The sequence below is a fragment of the Gossypium arboreum genome, chromosome 2 (genome assembly GCF_025698485.1).
Source record: "Gossypium arboreum isolate Shixiya-1 chromosome 2, ASM2569848v2, whole genome shotgun sequence".
Lineage (NCBI taxonomy): Eukaryota > Viridiplantae > Streptophyta > Magnoliopsida > Malvales > Malvaceae > Gossypium > Gossypium arboreum.
Window position 1 is genome coordinate 1,457,133 of NC_069071.1, and position 21,765 is coordinate 1,478,897.

Genomic DNA, 21,765 nt, shown 5'->3' on the forward strand with positions numbered 1-21,765 from the left:
ATGGTATCATTTATATTTTATTTTACAGTTTTGTCATTTTCAAAGTTGATAAAATCTTATGTTAGAAGTTAAATTACATTTTGCCCTCTTTTATTAAAAAAATAGACTAATCGATCCTTATACATTAAATCAAAGGACAAATTAATCATTTTTGTTAAAATTATCTATTTGAATTGTTAAAATTTATCGTGGCTAACGGAATAGTCAGATAATAACACGTAGCATGCTACGTGTATCTACGGTGATATACATAACTAATTTTTAATAAAAAAATTAATTTATTCTTTAATTTAATGTAAATAAAAATAGATAGGACAAAACACAATTTTTCCTCTAAATTTCCAGCTAATGTATTTGAATTATATGTACTGGAAGAGTATTTCATTTTCAACCAGCAAATACTGTCAGCAAACATTTTCATTACATGATGATTCTTTGATTGGTCGGTTGATTGGTGGAAATGACACAAGACAAAAGCCATTGTTTTACCTACAATGAAATTTACTGGCATCTGTCATTCTTAATGCTATTGCAGACTGTGCAATACTTATCTATCCAACACATATTTGGATTTGAATTAAGTGTTACATCAACACCAACTATATGAAAAAAGAAAAAGAAAACAAACAAAGGGTTGGGTTCTTTGGTTACTTGAAATCTAATGCAAAGCAACAAGTACACTTTACCTAATATGTTGCTTTTCCTTCGAATGAAAAAACAGATCTTTTACCAATGGCTTTCTGCTGCAACCATCACTTCCATTTTATTTGAAATAATGAATAAAAAATGGACTTTTTGATATGATATTTCAGCTGCTAAATTATTATTTAAAAGCTGCAGAGATTCAAAAAACGTTATTACTGTCACACAAACAAGACAAAAGTGTAGCAAAGTAGTGTCACTTTCAGCTTATGTTCTTTTTAATTTTTTTGGATGCTTTTATTATGGAGTTTTTTTAGTCAATATTTGTTTCGATTTATTGAATGTTTTTGAAGCAAAACCAGAAAAAAAGAACACACAAAAGTGAGTCACTGACTATGTTTTCTTTGTTGATGTAAGGGCATTTAGCTGAGGCTTTGTACATGAAAGAAAGTGTTTAAAATCGACCCTTCACGGAAAATGGGACCAATGTGATTGAAAGTGAAAATACTAATAGAATCTATCATAATTCTTAAATGACTGCTAATCATTTTGTTTTGGTTTTTACCTTACATTCAATGTCTGATAGGTGGTCAGCAGACTCTTTGAATGCCACCTTATGACTTGGGATATTTGATAAAGGCTCAAACCTTTTACCAGACAATTCAATGGGTCTTGATTAGGGTTTGTATATATATCTAATGGAGCTCCTTATATTATGGGTCAATTTATATTCTGTCCTCCTTATTAAAAGATGAATAAATTAGTTATTGTATATTAGATTAAAAATAAATTAGTATTTCTTATTAAAAATTTCATTTATTTTTATTATTAAAAACTGAAATAACGTATGACGTATGCCTTATTCTGATATATATGGACTAATTTTTAATGGTAAAAATAGATAGGCTTTTAACAAAACCAGTTTACTTTTTAATCTAATATATAAGAATTAATTTACTCATATTTTGAGTAGAGAATACAAAATACAGTCTAACTTAAAATATAAAAATCTTCATGATACTTTGGGGCAATACTTTTTTTTTTGTCAGAATTTATGACTATCTCTCTTAACAATATCGTCTTTAAAATTAGTTAACATGTCCACTTGACAGTATAATATTTTCTGTCATTAAACTTTGTGCCAATGCTTTTAATTTCATTTATGATTTAGAAAAAAACAATAAATAAATAAGGTCCCTCCACAAAAGGGGTGCATTAAACTTTTAGTACAAAACGGTCAATGCAAATTGCAGAAAAGCTAGGCATTCGATGCTAAACAAAAGGACCTGTGTCCACTGGCCCCCCATTGTTTTTTGGGCTTGGGGCACATTTTTGACAGAGTTTTGAAATTGGGGTCATAACTTTGTATAGGCTTAGGCTGCAACAGTAGTACTTTTGCTAGACTAAATCCAGCCCGTGTGAGTGGTGCCCTACCCTTTGCTTGCCAGCTATATGTGTAGTTAAGGAGATGTATTTTATTATTTTTACTAAAAATAATAAATTTATCCTTGTACTTTACATCAATGAGCAAAATGATTCTCCTTTTAAAATTCCACCCATTTTCATAGTTAAAAATTGATTCATATGTAATTATTATTACATTAGTTACATCAATTTTAATGATAAAATAGATAAATTTTAAAAAAATATTACTTAATAATTTAATTTATAAAAATTAATTTATCAATTTTTAAAAAGAAAATAAAAATATAATAAGATAGCAATCATACTTTTACCAAACATTGACACAATTTTACTATTTCAATACAGTGTAAGTAGTAAATATGAAAGAAAGTAGGCTTGAAGTACAATATATAATCTTAAATGGAAAGAGTTAAAAGACCTGTTTTTCTTTTCTAAAAAGGAAATTTGCTTTTCTCCTTTCTTATCATGAAAGAGTTCAGAACTTATTAAATTGCAACTTTCCATATTCATGTTCATGTTATTAAGTTTATATGTAGATGGTTATATTAAGAGTTGTTTTTTGTTCCGTTTAATTATAAATAGGAGAATAATATATTTTAGTGTATTCGAACTCACGTCGCATTGATAACAATACCTATAACAGTCAATATAAAACTCAATCGACACATTATTAAATGTGAGTATATATATATTTTTATATATATATATTTTAAATATTATATTCGAATATGTGTAAAATATAATATTAAAAAATAAGAGTAAGAATCACATGACGAATGAGTAGATTCAAAGATTAGGCTATTAAAAGAAACAGTTGTATTAATTGCATGCATGACTTATGCTAGACTTGCTAGCTTCAGTAAAATGATTGGCAACCAAGAAAATGACAGAAAGTTTGGGAATTAAATTGTCATTTGAAGTTTCAACTTAACAATAATATTTATGGGTTTGAATTTTTTTATACAAATTAGTCTCTAATTATTTTCATATTGAATCTGAACTAGACAATTATTTCTATATTATTGTATGCATAACTTATGATGGACTGGACTTCTAGCTTCAGTAAAATGATTGGCAACCAAGAAAAAGTTCTAAGGGTTAGATTACTGTTTAGATCTTGAATTTGGCAATAACTCTCGTATTAAAGCTTAATTTTTATTTAAGTTAGTCCCTAAATTGACAATTATTCTCATATTGAGTTTTGAATTTGACAATTGTTGCCACATTAAGACCTAAACTTTAAGGTTTTCAAGAAAATATCAAAAACTAAGTTGTACTAAAAAAATTCAAACCCCAATATGAAAACAATTATTAAGTTCAAGAATTAATTTAGACAAAAAATAAAAAAATTCAACCCCAATGTGGGAATAATTGTCAAGTTCAGACCCCAAAATGTGATTTAACCCAAAGTTCAAAGATAATACATATCATACACATTTGATTGCTTACCTATATATATTACAGCTAGCAGCAAAAATATGATGGGGTATGTTGAAAGTTGAAACCAAGTTACTGCTGCCTAGTGATATTTAGTTTGGCAAGCAGGAAGCATGGAAGCATAAAAGCATGTGGTGTGGGACAGTAAAAGAGGAATGATTTAGGGCATTCAATGATACACATTCACTACCATATGAACTGCACCGACAAATTAATGATATGCAAAGTCGAACAGTATATATATGTATATATATAAATATATGTATATCACTGTTGGACTATAGTATGTTCAACACTTTGCAGGCTCACAATGAACACTGTGATCACATGATGTTCAATCACAATAAACACTTGCAATGAAGACTTGGATTCTACATAGAGATGTAAATAAACTAAATAAAGCGATTCATTCGCAGCTACACAAACCATATATGAAACCAGATGGAGCGAAACTCTAATATTAATTTTAATTTCTTTATGAAAATTGCCATATCAAAACAATCAAAGCACATGTTTCATACATTCCATATATGAATTCTAGCACAAACATCAAACATGAAACAGTTATATCACACCATATTGAAGGAGACTTGCCACTGTCAACTCTTGGTACTTACCGGAGCGTGTCTTTGGTTCAGTATATCATTATTTTTCAGTTGAAGCAAGCTCCCCTAAACAGAAAAGGTTATTGCTATTAATTTACGTAGGGTTAGTCTTGCTGCTTTGATGCCATTGAGCTATCAGAGTGGGGTACGTTGCCTTGGGCGTCTGAGTAAGGTCTAATGAAAGTTCTTCGCCACCATACCTCGAAAGCCCTTTGAAGATTGGGGCAGTTGTCGCCAGCCTTGAGAAAACTGCCTAACCAAGTAAGCAGAATACTTTGCTGATCCTCTAGAGGCAAAGTGAGAATCGTCCTACCGATGCCTTCCTCCACAACTTTCCTATCAAATGACCTGCAACCATGTTGCAACCAGTTGTAGTCATTGATCAATGGTTGCAACCAGGTTTGTAACAATAACTGACGAGTGTCCTTCGCTGGTAGCAACTCCCCTTTTCCGATTCCAACAAATAACCGAGCTGTAATGCAACTAACATGGTGTCGAGACACAATGGGAAGCTTCGAATGTAATGTTGCTAATTCTTGCTGGCTGGCCCACATTAGTGCAAATTCATCTGCCGATTGCCTGTCAGCCAAAATCTCAAGCAACCATGAGAGATTATCTGCCTCCAAAGCTATTTGTTTCACCACAGGTTCTCTGCTGTCCACAGATTTATCACTTCGTTCTAGTTCAACTGCTTGCTTGAACAGAGATAAAAGTGAATCCAAGCAACTTCTGGACAATGTATAAACTGTTTCATTGCAGACGTCGGCTGGACCAGCATAGCTCGGGAGGCTATTATTCTCTCTAAGAAGCTTCAATACTACAGATTTCATTTCACGTCGTCCTCTCTCCTCATTGCTTTTAAGAACAAGTTCCATTATGTGTGAAATAGTGTCATTAGGGGGATTAGAGACATTAGAGGAGATGCGTTTTAATACTGGTGTGACCCCGATACCTTCACCCTGGAGTCGCAAAACTGAAGAGACCACCTTGTCTTCTTCCTCTTCGCCAACCCAAGGAACTGCTTCTAAATATTCCAAGCATGACTGTATGCATGAGTTAAAGCCAAGTAGTTCAGCAACCTGCAAAGAAGTTCATAACACGCGTAAGGGAAGTTTTGTCAAAGGACAAATTTTAATATGCACTATCTGGTTTCACAAAAAGAGACATTTAACAATAAATTCTACAAATTGTTGGATGTCAATCAACATCACAGTGAACTTTGAATAAACAAAGATCGCATGGCATAAACTAGTGAATATCATTCATGGATCGAAATATAATAGACCATGAATCTTAAGCGAGCTTGAAATACAACATGCAGGTCACATGATATTCTTAATTTTAGCAAGGATAAACTAGGTAAAAGTACCATGGAAGCCCCCATACTAGGACTCGGATTGTATTTTGCCCCATTCACTTAAAAAATGCGCAAATTAGTCCATATACATTAGATCAAAGAGCAAACTGGTCCTTTCTATTAAAAATTTCATCAATTTCTACGGTTAAAAACTAGTGTAGCTAACGAAATAACCAAACAATTACATGTGATGTGCCACATGTACCTCATGCAGACATACAAGGACTAATTTTTAATAGTAGAAATGGATGGAATTTCTTAACAGGACCAATTTGCTCTCTAATCTAACGTATAAGGACTAATTTGCCCATTTTTTGAGTAAAAAAGGCAAAATGCAATCCGTATCCTAGCACAAAGGCCTCCATGATACTTTTACCGAATAAGCTACATCAAGCAAGCAGAGAAACAGAATGGTATAGGCAGTTGTTAATGAGGTCAATTCATAATCCTACATAACCCCTATCTCCAAGTTCTCCAAGTCGAAACCATCGCTTCACAAGGAATGGTAACATCCATATCAGCCAATAGACATACTAAAGTATGCTTGGAGATTATGAAGAATATAAGTAAATCCTACACATATTTATAACATTCTCAATGGTTAAGTACTTATATTCTGCTTTTCAAGCATAAGAAATAATTTATGATCTGCCAATATACAGTATGGCACAGCATAAACATAATTATCAGTTGTAATGCTAATTGCTCTACAAGTCCGTGTATGTTAAAGAAAATAATAGCATATTGACTTCGAACATGGCAAGCATGAATACTAAGTACATAGATTATATTGGTAAAAGTTCAAAAGTAATATATGGTCTCAAAATAACAAACGGGGCTTTCAGTGTGCAGATATGCCGTCAATTTGAGCTTGCGATCAACACCGTCTTTTCACTAGAATTTAAGAAGTTCAAAGAGATATGACACAGTTGAGTACCAACTATTATGATTATTATTATTTGTGAAGATAAGACCGGTATTAGAAATGGTGTTTTTAGCATGTATGTGTATGCGCAATATAAAAGGATTCAGCCCCTAAAAATAGAAGGGCCATAGCACGAATATGCAAATTACCTTGAGAATGCGAAGCACGCGTGAAACACTTTGTTTGATTAACCGCTGCTTCATTTCTTTGCAATACATCAACCCCACGGTTTCGACATAACTTTCAACATCCTCGCAGTCATCGATTTCAAGACAAGACAAACCAGGCTCTTGTCCAGAAAGTTTATCAGTAAAAAAACAGCTATGCTCCATTAGAACTATCTTGTGGACACTCAATTTCACACAAAACCCTTGCTTCCCAAGTAGAATCACCTTCATATCACTTGTTCCCGGTTCACCATACTCGATTGCCACATTCCTAGGCACATGTTCTACCTTAGGCCTCGGCACCCTCTCCGGAACTACTGGTGCACTAATACCATGATTAACTGGAGTAAAAGTTCTTTGATCACCATAAGTACCTGCTGGCTTTATTGGTGTAGTCATCGGCTTCTTCTCGGTTACCGGGACTTGCTTCTTATGAACAGTAACCTGAGGGGGCGGCGAGGAGGGTTTGGGCTTGTTTAAAGGCTTTTGTGATTTAAGAGTCTTTTGAAACCCAACAGGAGACGGACAACACCAAAAACCTTCAGGGGTCACTGCAATTGGAACATTTCTAATCTTGGTTTGACCCTGTTCTACCTTAGGAAGTCTAATTTCAGCCATTTCCAACACCAACTCAATGCATTATTTTAAGAAAAAACAAGGCATAAACTCCCTAAAGTTAAGTTCCTAAAGATTTCTATACAAAAAAGGCTATATGAACTTACCTAAAACATGCATTTAACAGTAATCTACAATAGTAAAGAACCTAAAAATTTCTTCATCAAACAACAACAAATCACAGGGTAAGAAAGATAGGAAAAAAAAAAAAAAGAAGCCAAAATCTTTAGAAATTCTCCTATTCCTAGCTGTAGAAAAAAAAAGGTACCTTTTTTATACCCAACAAAGAGAATATCGAAAACTTCAAAACACTAAAGCCAGAGCAAAAGAAAGACTGCTATTAATGTTTTAACCTGGTATTTGCTATCTCCTTTGAAAACCCATCTTCAATATCTTATTTTCTAAGCCCACAGGTGCCTAAAATGATTGATTGAGAGCTATGGTGTTAAGCATCAAGGGAACCATTCAACTCAAGACTTAGGCCAGGGCAGAATAATGAGTAAAGTGTCATATTTTATATTTTGTATATAAGAAATAGAAAGCAAACAAAACCCCACAACAGCTAAAGCAAAAAAAGAAAAAATCAAATATTGAAAAAGGGGAATTTTAAAAAATCAAATATTGAAAAAGGGGAATTTTACCACTGTTTCTGTCTCAACTAAGCTTTAGATAACTGTTGTTTTTTACCTTGCAAGTCTGAATATTCTTTCTTTTGTACTAAAAAAAAAAAAAACACCACTTGCTAAATCCTCTATTTAATCAAAAGAAGTTTTCATTTTTTAATGGTCTCTCATCATTTTAAAAAAAAAAAGATTTTCTACTCCCATTAAATTTTTTTTTAAAAAATGCCAAACCCCATAAATTTTTGGGTTCTTATCTGTCTTTGAGGTGTTGTTGCTTTTATGGGACGCTGCTGGATTTTCGATGCAGAAGAAGTGAGCATCGTTTTCATTAATACTGATGGGGTGTGAGTCAAATGACTAATTAAAAAGGTGATTTATTTAGGGATAAAGTCCCTGAACTTGTCAATTTTTTCAATTTAGTCTTTAATTTTTATTGTCCGCATGCATTTTTTTCTTAATTTTGTTCATGTATTACTTTGATATTGCATCACGTCATCACATAAAAATTATATAATCTTTTAAAAAAGTCGAGTGATAATGTGATACAATTTTAGAATATTACATCATCATAGAAATCAAAATTGAAAAAATTGTTTAATTAAGTAACTAATATGGACCAAAAAAGTTCAAAGACCAAATTTTAAAAAAAAAAATTGCTAAGATTAAGGATTAAATGTTGACTAATTTAAAGGTAGGGTTTGAATCAAATGACTAATTGAAACGTGTTTTATTTAGGGATAAAACGACATTTAGTCTCTAAATTTATCAGCTTTTTTTAACTTAGTCCTTGACTTTTTTTCTCCACATGTAACTTTTCCCAGTTTTGTTTATGTATAAGTATGTCATTCTGATATTATATTATGTTATCACATAAAAAATTATATATATTTTTTTAAATTTCAAGTGATAATAAGGCACAATCTCAAAATGTCACATTATCACAAGTACCAAAATTGAAAAAAAAATTACTAAGTTCAGGTACTAAATTAAAAATAATTCCAAGTTCAAAAGCTAAATTTTGACTTATCCCATTTGTTTATATGAATCTAGCTAAATTTTGGATGTGATTCAACAAATGTTGATATTAGTTAATAAATTGATATGCCTGTGATTTTAAGACATTACTTAAATCTCATCTTTTACCTTACTATGAGATTTTCTCGTGATAAAATTGATATTTCACAAAAGATTTTCAATATCAGGTACTCGTATATTGGATCGTGATTAAATTCGTAGTAAAATTTAATTAAACCCCTAAATAAAAGTAACACTTTTTTATTTACAAATTTTGAATTTCTAATTTTATTCGTTGAGGGACATTAAGCTCTATGCTTAACAAACTGGTCTGATTAACTTTAGTTGAGTAAATTGACCAAATTGAACCGATTTTGATTCGGTCGATTTTTTCAATTAACCAACTTTGGGTTATTATGTTGGATTTATATGGTTATGTATTTATTATACATCATAAAATATAAATATATTTAAAATAATTTAAAATAATATAAAATAAGTTAATGTTTTTGGTCAGTTTAGTTTGTGGATTGATTTTTTCAAATTTTCGGTTAAAATCGCAAATTGCTTTCCCCTATTAAGAGTTGGTGAAGGGCATTTTGAGGAGGCAAAAAAATCAAATTAAGGGATTGAGAGTGTTTTTCTATTTTTGGTGTCGGGCAGTTATATTGGATCATAATTAAATCTGGCAAGTTAGAAAAGACCACTAAATGAAAGAGGCATTTTTTTTTTTAAAAAAACCTGTCATAATTTTATTTAAAAGATATCGAGAGAAAATAAAATGAATAGTGAGAGCTAAATCTAGCAATTTTTTAATGAGGTAGGAAACATCAGAAATGTTTAAAATTATTATTTCTGGTAACTTTTATGACCACAACAGTAATTTGGACAAATTTATGACATTTTAAAACAAGGGAGCTAAAAACATAAGGGATAAGTTCAATATTTGGGCCTTGAGCTTAGTATTTTTTAATTTGATCCCTACATTTTCTTTGCCTATTTTAATCTCTGAATTGGGTACTTTTTTTAAAAAAATTAGTCTCTATAATGATGTGACACATTAATATTATACTACATCGTCGTTTAATTTTTTTAAAAAAAAAGAATATTTTTATGTAATGATGTAACATAATATTAAAATATCACGTCATTACATAAATCAAAATTAAGAAAAATTACAAAATATCAAGATTATAAAACTAAAAATTGATAAAAAAGTCAACTTTAGAGACTAAAGATGGGTTTAGATGAACAGTGCGTTTATTTACTGTTAATGTAAAAACAACAGTGACGGTGAGATTAAATACTTTAACAATATTATAGCGTAAGACAAAAAGTAAGCTAAATATATCCCACTGCCCGTCCAAATTCGTCCTGAATATTATTTTATTCAAACATTAATAAAAGATGTTATGAACTTGAAATATTCAAATTAAATTGTATATAAAAAAATCATATTGAGAAATTATGTTAGATTCTAATCAAACAACTCAAATATATTATTTAATTAAACCATTTATTCTTAATTCATTTATTTCCTCAAAGTTATTAGATATTCCATCATGTCATTGGTCCCTTCAAATTTACCCTTTTGTTTTCTAATTTGCCATAAATTCAGATCTTAATAAAAGCTTCTCAATGGACCCATCTGTAAATAATAATAATAAAGAAGGAAACATCTTGATTTATGGGAACATGAAAATATACTTACTTTATCAAAAGGAGGAAGCTTTTGCATGTGGCCATTTTATATACAATATGATGAAATTAGTTAATGCTTTTCAAAGTCTTTTCTCTTTGGGTAAAACAATATTTAGTCCCTAAATCTAATTTTTTTCAATTTAGTCCTTAAATTTGTCTACATTAGTCTTAGAATTTCACAAAATTTTCTCAATTTTTAGTCCATGTGATGACGTGACACTTTGATATTGCGTCATGTCATCACTCAAAAAACTATATATTTTTAAAAAGATTAAAATATGCCAAAGTTATTGTACTTTTCAAAATTTTAGAATTTAATCCCTGTACTTTTTGTTTCAGGAACTTAGTCCATCTATTTTTTATAATTCAAAGTTGTTAAATTTTTTTATTAACTTGTTGGTGTGACATTTTAAAATTTTTAAAAAATACTCACTTCATAGCCATGTTATTAAAAAAATGAGGTTGTAATGAACTTGAATAACAAAAAAATTAATAATGCTAACAATTGAACCTATATTTTGAAATCTGAAAAGCAGAAAGATTAAATTCTTGAAAATAAAAGTGCAAGGACTGAATTCTAATTTTTCAAAAAATATAGAGACTTAAAAATATTTTAACTTCTTTTAAAAATGTAGGTATCTTAAAATGCCACATCATTACGAGGACTAAAATTAAGAAAAAATCGTCAAGTTTAGGAACTAAAATGAAAAAAGACAATCAGAGATCAAATTGAAAAATTTGATAAATTCAGGGACTAAATATTATTTTTATTTTTACTTTGGTTCTAAGTTCAAACATTGGTCTGTATTTTACTCTTTAAGAAAAGGTTCTGCTGGAATGCAATAATGGAGTGTTTCAGCAATGATGGAAAAGAAGAATAAAAGAATCATTTGCAAAGATGGGCATGGCTAGTTGTAAAATTTTGGCCCACCTTTACCGCTCATATGATCATGCCTTCTCATAAGGTGTGCCATCATCATTTGCTTCCCCATAAATTTTATTAAATTCGAGTGGTAAAGAATTAAATGTCTTTAAAATAAAATTTCAGGTTTAAGTAGAAAATAATAATTTTAGGAGATCTTACTTCTAATTTAGAAGTTAAAATATTTTTAACTCCGAATTTAATTAAGATTCAATATAAATATAGAGTCATTTGAGACTCAAGAATAAGTCAAATTTCTAGTTTTTTATTTGGGTTACTAGAACTTTTATGACTTGAATTTGATAATTAAGTTTGTTTGAGTATTTCTATTTTTGTTGGTTTTGGTGTTTAATTTTTATAATCAAGTCTATTTTGGTCACTAAACTTAACAAATTTACAATAATTTTATTATACGATATTCTAATATTGTGTCTTATCATCACTTGAAATGATCAACATAAACCTAATTACCAAGTTCAAGGATTAAAAGTATATTACCCATTTTTTTCTTCTTCTTTTCTTTTATTTTTCCTGAATTTTTTTTGTCACTATAACTCCATAAATAAGTTTGTAACTCAAGTTTTTCTTTCCTTTTCTTTTCACTATATTCATACATATTTTGCAAAAGAAAAAACTGTTTTTTTTTTGTCCTTTATGTAATTTGGACATTGGAATCTTATCTATAACATGTTTTGGGCTCACTTGAAGTACTGTTGTTTTACCCTCATTACTTGTGGATAACGTATGAAGTAGACTCAACTAAGTTGGCTGCTATATGTCTTAGCTTTGTTTTTTCAACTTTTGTCACCCCCAAATCCAACCCCTTGCCTATGTGGTCAATGGTCACTTTCCTTGTTTCTTTATTTTAGACTCCATTTTAGCATTGTAATTTGAAATTTGTGAGATTTATTGGGTAGTTAATTCATCTTGTCAAGAATAAGAATATTGTAAATATTGTGAGTAACTAATCGGATTACATTTTATCTCTTTTATTATACTTTATGTCAAAGATTAAATTAATCTTTTTATCTCTACTATTAAAAATTAAAATATCGTCCGTCAAACAATTGATATTTAGTCTTCTAAATATATTTTCCCTTGATGAAAAATTCTGTATCTCGTATTGTAGCGAAAGCTAGCATGATTTTTTTCTCAAAAGCGCCCACCCATCAACAGAAACCAACAATTTTTAATTGTTAGAACCTTAAAAATTAAGATTATCAAACATATTTACATTTTGGTAGATGAAAGAAGATTTGCAATTTTATGAAAGTTAGTGCATTGATGATGGAAGAAATATATATGCCAGAAAGGGTTGACCTATATCATAGCTTTTATTAATAATATACCCATATATCATAATAATTAAATTAGTTTTCCATGTTCAACCTAAGAAAATGGCAAAACCCAGAAATCTTTTCACCTGCTGCTCTCTGCTAATGGCAATCATGTTTGGTTTTTCATCATCAGTTCAATTAAATGACCCTGGTATACTTCCTGTTTTATTGTTTTCGTTTTTATGTTTTAATAATATTGGGTTTTTGTTTTAATATCTGATAATTTCTCCCATAGTTTGGTACTTCTGGTTTTCCCTCTATGCTTGTGCTTGTATTGTCAATCTACTAAACTGGAGAACCTCAGCAAAAGGGTATATCAAACATGTTGCACAAGTGGCACTGTGTCTTGGAGTATTGTTGTTTATTAAGGTTGTGGTTGAAGGTTATGTAAGAAAGATAGCTGGATTGTGGTCATTAGATTTGGCTGAGAGAGTTGTTAGGGAGAAAACAGGGAGTTTGTTGGCTATAATCTCCATGGTTTTGCATTTGGTATGTTTATCAGAACCAGTGGATGTTAAGCAAAGAAAGAAGAGGAAAATTGTCGGAAGAGGTGTTGTTGCATATGGTGAGTGACACTAGAACCACTTTTGTTTTCTACTTGTTTAAATCACTTTTTGAGCTTCAACTAAATATTTTGGTGCCTAATTCTTTTCTTCCGAGTTAAACATGGTAATATTTTTAATATTGGAGTTTGAACTTTTTTTTATTTACGATTGAATTAGGTAATTGTTTTCACATTGAGGGCTTAGACTTCTTTTAATTTAAGGACAATTGTTTTCATATTGGAGACTAAACTTTAAGGTTTTCGGGAAATTTAAAGGATTAACTTGAAAAAAAAAGTTTAAGCATTAATGTAGGAATAATTGTCTAGTTCAAGGTCTAACTTAGATAAAAAAAAAATAGATCCAGATGTGAAAAAACCTGCGAAGTTGAGGTCCAAAAAGTGATTTAACCTTTTTCCATTTACTTTCATTTCATGTACTTTCAGCTTTCAAGGCTTAATTCTTGAACAGGAATGGCAGGCTTAGTGGCATTCAGTTATGGGCTTCCTTTTGTGTTCTTTGTGATTCAAAAAGGGGAAATGAGGTTCTAAACATCAGATTTGGTGGATTCTGTTTGTTTCTGGAGTTTAATGATATCCATGTTTCAGTTTGTTGTTTCTCAAGAAAATTTGCTTATGACTCACTTGAGGGAACTACATATGACAGTTTTGTTTGTTTTACTATATGTATGGATGTCATGATTGAGTATTTAAGTAACTTAATGAAGATAAAGCACTGTAGGAAGAATTGTTCAAAATTTATACAACAGAGAGCAAACTACAGAGATTAGAGAATGTCACAAAAGGCAAACTACCAGAAAGAGGCAATTCATGCATTAAAAAGAAGACAAAAAACTGCTTTCTAACATACCTAGACCAAGCTATCAACCTAAGAACTGCGATGGACCATAAAAAGGAAAAAAATTCGACAGCTAACTCGAGATAGAAGAAAAGGAAATAGGGGAGAGGGGAGAGGGGAGAGGGGAGAGTTTAGAAAGAGATCCAGTAAATACATTGCATGCTTTCATCCCATTTCGAAAGAACTACCATAGAACCAATCTGGTTCAGTTGAAAATTCTGTACAGCAAGTTGCATGTTCTGTATGGAGCCTGTTGAACTCCAACTGATAGTGATTTGGCAGTTTATAGTCGCCCTAGTGCAAGAACCACCGGATAAAATGAAGAGCTGTTAGAATGCCAGATTTGATGGAGGTAAAACTCCTATTATGTTAGAGCTTGGTATCCGTAAAGAAAAATCTTAGATGTCATTGAGATCCCATAGTGCTCACTGAGGGTTTAGTAAAGGCGGCCCCTACATGTAGAAGCTCCATATTGACATGGATATCCTTGTCCAGGCAGCAGTTCATATCGATAGTCAAAAGTCAGCTCTTCACCTACAGATATCTGCAAAATAGTGAAATAGGAGGGGAAAGAAATGTCAAAGACATGCCTATTTAAAACCTTCTTTACCCAATTAAACTTTTCTTTTATAACCATCTAAACCACACATCTTATTCCACAAACCATTTTCAACAATAGATCATCCAAGGTTCCATATATGCAACAGATTTGTACTCAATATTTTTGAGAAGTACTTACATCTTGACTGGCATAGAGACCAATGTGAGCTCGGTGACAATCCATGCTGTCCACAAGAACTTGATGATTCACAAGATTTGGCGAGCAGCTAAGAAGAATTCAAGGACAGAACACGAAGCATGAGCGCATCAATAGAAACTTGGGATTTCAAAAGTAGAGATATAGTATCATTCTCTGAACACATCAAGTTGAACTGAGCCACTTAGCTAAACTAATTCCTTCAGAAATGTCATAAATGCTAAAGTCATTATTACACATAAATAGAAAATGGTGAACATAATTAAAATCTCTGGATCTTCAGTCACACAATTTTTATGGCGAAGTTACAACTTGGAAATGCCAGAATGGGAAAACATTTCAGTATGCGATAGCGGATGCATACAAGTGTATCCTCACCTATGATTGATGAACCGGGAAATATTTCCGTATTTGGATGCATCAATAAAATATCGTGCTTGTCCTTCAATTAACAGGCTCATATCATTTATTTGAGAACCAACGTTAAACATATAGTTGCAACCATCTCTACCATACCTGATATTAGATCAGACAGCCTATTCAGCATGAAGCATATAAGCACAAGGTAAAAGCAGATCTCTGTAAATGAAATTGAAACCTGGTAAGCCTCTTGTTTGCCTCTTGCTCGCCTAAGATCTCCCCAAAATATTCACTCACAAATGTGCCACTCAGAATTGGTTCACCAGCCCTGAAGATCAACATGAGCAATGTCAGAGGACACCACTCTAGAATGCAACAAAAAGTTGAAATAATTACCTTATTCCCGGTTTTGAAGACTTCCAGTTTTACACGTACACCTTTTTGCAAAACCCTATTCGGGCATGCTATATTGCAGCTACACTTACGGTTGCATTCATAGACAAGGTAGCCCTCCTCCGCAGTTTCACAAAGGTTTAATCTCAAGACATAAACCAGAATCGAGGAGCACAGGAAGACACCAACAAGGTTACGTATCAGTATATATCTACTTGTGGAAAGCGCATGTATTTCTATAATGTTCCATTTTTTTTTAATTATTGATATTTAATTTGTATGACCATGAGAAAATTTTATTATTTAATTAAGTTTTAATTTAAAGGAGATTATGTAAGTAATTTATTTGTTAATTTTCATAATTAATAGTAGAGTTTTGACAAAATACTTACTTGGTAGCCATATAATTAACCTAATCCTACTATTATTCTAACTAGAAGTTACTTCACCTGCAAGAAATAAATTCATCCAATTGCTATATATATATAAACTTCTTCACTGTAATTAACTACATATTCTTTTTGCTTATTTATTTGTTTTTTTTTCTTTTTTTGATGGCCTCTTATGATTTTAGCAGAGATATTTTATTTGAAATCTTCTCGAGGGCTGAATTGAAAACAATGAAAAAGTGTAGGGTTCTTTCGAAAGAATGCAAGGATCTCACTTACGAATCTAGTTTTATGCGGCTACATTCTGAAAGGACATCAACAATGGTAGGATATTTACTTCAGTCTTCGAGAGTACCGACTCAGTACTTGGTGTCAATAGCCGATTCAGTAAAACCAACTGCGTATTCTCCGTATGTGAGTTATTTTTTACACCACCGTTTTAGGGTTGTAGCAGCGGCCAATGAAGGTTTGGTTTTATGTAGCCTAAGCAAATTTGGAGGTGACTCGTTTTATGTTTATAAACCAACTAGTAATGAAGGAGGGGAAATCCTTCCGCCTCCAAATCCTCGATTTCGGAGGACAAAGATAAGCATGTTGGTGCTGCGATCGAACCCTTTACGGTTCAAAATTGTCCGACTCTCCGACAGCAAGGACGACGCTGTAGATCTCGATTCGAAATATTCCGACGAAGAAGATAATTTCAGTGCATTATCCAATGAAAAATCATGGCATTGCGAGATATTTGATTCCAAGAGTTGGGAATGGAAACAATCAGACGATTTAAAATTAACCTGCCACTACTCGTTCATGAACACTCAAGATGTTTCTGTGTGCGGTTGCCTCCATTGGCTTATGTTCAACGACCAACAAGACAAGTACACCATATTATCTTTCGACGGAGACAAAGAGGAATGGACAATGACTTCACTGCCGGACTCACTTGGTCGAAAAACTCATCGGGATGATCAAATCGCCCATGTGTCATGCGAAGGGAAACTCGGGTTGATCAACCATAGTTATGAAACTAAGATGCTAGATGTTTGGATTTTAAACCATGAAAAGATTTGGATTAAAAAACACACCATAAATTTGAAAAGCTTTCACGAAAAGGTCCTTCCTTCTCCTTCTCCATTTCTTTCCTTTTCCTTTTACAATGCTGACACTCTGTTTATGATGGATTTGGGGTGCAAGTATTCCGTGTGGGTGTATTATTATAATTTCAAGACTGGTGAGTTGAAGGAGATATATGCTGGTAAATTCATTGATTCGGCATATTTTATTCAAGCAGATTCTGAACCTGTTCAGCTAAAGCCCCAGCAATACATATATTAATCTCTTACTGTTTAGTTCTAAAAGTTTAAAGATGTATGTATATCTTATTATATTGTTATTTATATATGAATGTAGTAATAAATTTTTTGAAGTATGCCTCCATTAATACTCTAAGAAAGCCACACAACGATTTGCACACTATTTTGGGGTTTCTTCATAATATAAAAATACTGAAGCCTCTATCTATCTATCCACCTGACAAATACTGAAAAATCAAACACCTCAATGGCACTGCTCTAGGAGGAAAAAGAAGTCAAAATATAAACAAGATAGCAATCCTGCATGCAAGCACAGAAAAAATTAAATGGAAGCAACAATGTAGACATCTTTCATGCTTCATCCATTTATAGACTAACAGAAAAAAACTACAAAAAAAATAAATTCCTTATTCAACCACAAAGCATGCAGAACGATACTAACACTATTTCCGGGCCTAGCTTATATGATTACCTATGTTTGCTCAAACTGGGGTCTGGTGCTAATATTAATATTTAACATGTCAGTTTCCAGGAACTGAAGAGAGCTGAATACAGCTATCAAGAGTCCAAAAGGATGTGAAATCTAGTTGTTCAAGCTATGGCACTAAGATGTAAAAGTTTTAAGATATGACAACTTAAGCACACAAATCACGGGTCCTTTTGCTGCACCAAAACTAGTCGACAAGGTTCCAGAAAGTTTTCTTGTGAATACGTGATTTTGAGATTTATCCCGCTCCTTTATATGTAATTTAAGAGATATTGTAAGCAACATTAAGATATGATAACTAAAAATTAAGTTAAAATTATTATTATTTTTTTGGTGAAAAGGAATGATACTCAAACTTATTACAAAAATTAACTTGTTCCCCTTAACAGGGAGACCTTATACAAGTACACATCATATGAACTAATGTGAGTAAGTTTAACCAATCTATCCGCATCCTAATTTTTCTCTCTAAAAATGTGACAAATATGCCGGTAATTAAAGCACTCCAACAAATTGATGAATTCTTTGGAATACTAATGCAGAATTATAACCTTTTGGCGTCTTCCTGAATAGCTTGTACCCCACAAGATTATCAAATAGGATTAAAACTCTATCATAACCTTGATCAACTAAGAGAGCCAATTCGCTCAAAATGTCTCATAGCTCAGCATCGAAAATAGAGCAATTACCCAAATATCTATTGTAGCCCAGAATCCACTCCCTATCATGAGAATTTTTCATATTAGTTCTTTCAGATTCCACAAATCTTCCCTAAGTTTCTTGTATGCACTCTTCAAAAAAAAAAACAACCATTCTCCTTAAATAAATTCAACATTGAATCATGCATTATTGGTCTAAATTAATCTTTATAAATCATCATAAATATATTAAAAGGTATCAAATTATAATTTATGATGTATCATAAGTCAAAGATTTACAACTTAAAGTTTTAGTTTTATGTAATTATAAAAGAAAAAGTAAATCAAATCATATTAATTATTATTAATGTTGATTTAGAAAGATTTGGCTTTATTTAAGTTCTTTAATAAATGCATATAATTTATTTTGGCTCTTATCAACCAACTAAAAAATTGAGCTAAATTGATTTAAAAAAATAAATTTATATAAAAATGAAATATATTACACATGATTTTTTAATTATTGATATTTAATTTGTATTATCATGAGAAAATTTTATTATATAAGTTTTAAAGTAGATTATGTAAGTAATTTATTTGTTAATTTTCATAAATAATGGTAAAATTTTGATAAAATACTTACTTAGTAGTCAAGTAATTAAAGATGAAGATTTTATAATTAACCTCGTCCTACTATTATTCGAACTAGAAGTTACTTTCCGCGCAAGAAATAAATTCATCCAATTACTATAGATATATATAAACATCTTAACTGTAATTAACTACATATTCTTTTTGCTTTTTTCTTTATCCCAATAGATTGATGGCGTCTTATGATTTTAGCGACGAGATTTTATTTGAAATCTTCTCGAGGGCTGAATTGAAAACAATGAAAAAGTGTAGGGTTCTTTCGAAAGAATGGAAGGATCTCACTTACCAATCTAGTTTTATGCGGCTACATTCTGAAAGGACATCAACAATGGTGGGATATTTAGTTCAACGTTCGAGAATATTTGATCCATTACCACCGGAGTTGGTGTCAATAGTGAGACCCAACCTACTTGGATTGTAGCAGCGGTCAATGGAGGTTTGGTTTTATGTAGCCTAAGCAAATTTGGAGGTAACTCGTTTTATATTTGTAAACCAACTACTCAACAATGGGAAGTCATCCCGTCTCCAAAACCTCAATTTTGGAAGACAAATATAAGCATGTTGGTGCTCGGATAGAACCCTTTACGGTTCAAAATTGTCCGACTCTCCGACAGCAGGTACGACGATATAGGCCGCGTATCAGACCACTCCGAATCGGAATATTCTGACGAAGAAGATGTATCGTGGCACTGCGAGATATTTGATTCCAAGAGTTGGGAATGGAAGCAATCAGACGATTTAAAATTGACATGCCACGACTCTTTCAAGAACACTCAAGTTGTTTCTGCGTGTGGCGGCCTCCATTGGCTTATGTTCAACCACGAACAAGACAAGCACACCATATTATCTTTCGACGGAGACAAAGAGGAATGGGGAATGACTTCACTGCCGGACTCACTTGGTGGAAAAGATCGTCGGTGTCAGATCGCCCATGTGTCATACCAAGGGAAACTCGGGTTGATCACCATAGTTATCAAACTAAGATGCTAGATGTTTGGATTTTAAACTATGAAAAGATTTGGATTAAAAAACACACCATCAATTTGGCAAGCTTTAACGAGAAGGTTCCTCATTCTCGATTTCATTCCTTTTACGGTGCTGACACTGTGTTCATGGTGGATATCGGGTGGGTGTCTTTTTATAATTTCAAGACTCATAAGTTGAATAGGATAATGGTTGGTGGATCGATTGACTCGGCACATTTTATTCAAACAGATTCTGAATCTGTTAAGCTAAAGCCCGAGTAATATATATATATATATATATAATATATATGTACTAATAGTCTTGGCAATTAATTTGTTTAAATTAGCATTCTGAAAGCATGCAGAACGATACTAGCATTATTTGACAAGTCTGCCAAATATTTCCAGGCCTAGCTTATATGATTACCTATGTTTGCTCAAACTGGGGTCTGGTGCTAATATTAATATTTAACATGTCAGTTTCCAGAAACTGAAGAGAGCTGAATACAGCTATCAAGAGTCCAAAAGGATGTGAAACCTAGTTGTTCAAGCTATGGCACTAAGATGTAAAAGTTTTAAGATATGGCAACTTAATCACACAAATCATGGGTCCTTTTGCTGCACCATAACTAGTCTACAAGGTTCCAGAAAGTTTTCTTGCACACCACCCTGGGGTGACTCAACGAAATTTATGACTTAGTATAACATGGACCAAAAAGTTCACTCAATCTTTTTCGGTAAGTTTTAGATCTCTCTCAAAGATAGAATTTCAGTACAAAACAATAATGAAAATCATCAGAAGTTTGATAAATGCTAAGAAGAATCAGCAACCTTGTATTTCGTAGGTATAAACCGGTATTGCTGATTTATTGTGTCCACAGTAGAAAATTTTTAGGCAGCTTCAATCTATAAAAAGGAAAAAGAACCCAAAGCCTTTAGGACATTAAAATTAGAGAGGGAGATCGCAGAAAAGTTTTGCTTAAATAGCATCATCAACTTCCACAGGATTTCTCAGACATACCCTTCGCAGCTTCTATAACGTAAACATCAGATCAAATTGTGAAAATACAGTTCCCCAATGGCAGACTAAATAAGGCAACATGACTGTATGCATGAGTTAAAGCCAAGTAGTTCGGCAACCTGAAAAGAAGTTCATAAGTAAAAGGACAATTTTTAATATGCACTATCTGGTTTCACAAAAAGAGACATTTAACAATACATTCTACATGTATTGAAGTTTATGACTAAACAAATTGTTGGATGTCAAATAACGTCGCGGTGAACTATCAATAAACAAAGATCACATGGCATAAACTAGTGAATATCATTCATGGATCGAAATATGATAGACCATGCATCTTAAGCGAGCTTGAAATAGAACATACAGGTCACATGATATTCTTAGTTTTAGCAAGAATAAGCTAAGTAAAAGTATCATGGAAGCTCCCGTATTAAGACCCAAATTGCATTTTGCCCCATTCACACAAAAAAATGGGCAAATTCGTCCCTATATATGTAAAATAGTTCTTTCTATTAAAAAAATTCATCAATTTCTACTGTTAAAAACTAGCGTAACTAACGAAATAACCAGATAATTATATGTGGTACCACGTGCACCTCATGCAGACATATAAAGACCAATTTT

General features: G+C 32.0%; 3 protein-coding genes across 4 annotated transcripts; 1 reads left to right on the plus strand and 2 right to left on the minus strand.

Annotated features, from left to right (window-relative positions):
• Positions 1 to 3,964: 3,964 nt before the first annotated feature.
• On the minus strand, positions 3,965 to 8,093 carry LOC108456905 (BTB/POZ domain-containing protein At3g50780). The gene is made up of 2 exons (XM_017755644.2): positions 6,541 to 8,093; positions 3,965 to 5,188 (listed from the first exon to the last, which is right to left on the minus strand). Exons 1-2 carry the CDS (start codon positions 7,174 to 7,176, stop codon positions 4,214 to 4,216), a joined length of 1,611 nt encoding a protein of 536 aa, XP_017611133.1. The 5' UTR covers positions 7,177 to 8,093; the 3' UTR covers positions 3,965 to 4,213.
• Positions 8,094 to 12,634: 4,541 nt separating this feature from the next.
• LOC108485072 (uncharacterized) lies at positions 12,635 to 14,059 on the plus strand. Of its 2 annotated transcripts, none has more exons than XM_017788939.2 (3): positions 12,635 to 12,921; positions 13,006 to 13,335; positions 13,759 to 14,059. In XM_017788939.2, the coding sequence occupies exons 1-3, from the start codon at positions 12,831 to 12,833 to the stop codon at positions 13,770 to 13,772; spliced, it is 435 nt and encodes a 144-aa protein (XP_017644428.1). In that variant the 5' UTR covers positions 12,635 to 12,830; the 3' UTR covers positions 13,773 to 14,059. The 2 variants fall into 2 exon arrangements, with proteins under 2 accessions (XP_017644428.1, XP_017644423.1); XM_017788934.2 differs by having other exon boundaries at positions 12,656 to 12,921; positions 13,784 to 14,059.
• Positions 14,060 to 14,606: 547 nt separating this feature from the next.
• Positions 14,607 to 16,083, minus strand: LOC128289408 (histone-lysine N-methyltransferase SUVR5-like). The gene is made up of 5 exons (XM_053025254.1): positions 16,073 to 16,083; positions 15,526 to 15,825; positions 15,306 to 15,443; positions 14,910 to 14,997; positions 14,607 to 14,714 (listed from the first exon to the last, which is right to left on the minus strand). Exons 1-5 carry the CDS (start codon positions 16,081 to 16,083, stop codon positions 14,607 to 14,609), a joined length of 645 nt encoding a protein of 214 aa, XP_052881214.1.
• Between the last annotated feature and the right edge of the window lie 5,682 nt (positions 16,084 to 21,765).

Coding starts and splice junctions, on each gene's coding strand:
- LOC108456905 (XM_017755644.2), bottom strand. CDS start 7,176: ATGGCTGAAATTAGACTTCCTAAGGTAGAACAGGGTCAAACCAAGATT. Junction 5,189..6,540: donor GCGTGCTTCGCATTCTCAAG/GTAATTTGCATA, acceptor ACTTCTTTGCAG/GTTGCTGAACTACTTGGCTT.
- LOC108485072 (XM_017788934.2), top strand. CDS start 12,831: ATGGCAAAACCCAGAAATCTTTTCACCTGCTGCTCTCTGCTAATGGCA. Junction 12,922..13,005: donor AGTTCAATTAAATGACCCTG/GTATACTTCCTG, acceptor TTTCTCCCATAG/TTTGGTACTTCTGGTTTTCC. Junction 13,336..13,783: donor AAGAGGTGTTGTTGCATATG/GTGAGTGACACT, acceptor ATTCTTGAACAG/GAATGGCAGGCTTAGTGGCA.
- LOC128289408 (XM_053025254.1), bottom strand. Junction 15,444..15,525: donor GCAAACAAGAGGCTTACCAG/GTTTCAATTTCA, acceptor ATCTAATATCAG/GTATGGTAGAGATGGTTGCA. Junction 14,715..14,909: donor GTCTCTATGCCAGTCAAGAT/GTAAGTACTTCT, acceptor ACTATTTTGCAG/ATATCTGTAGGTGAAGAGCT.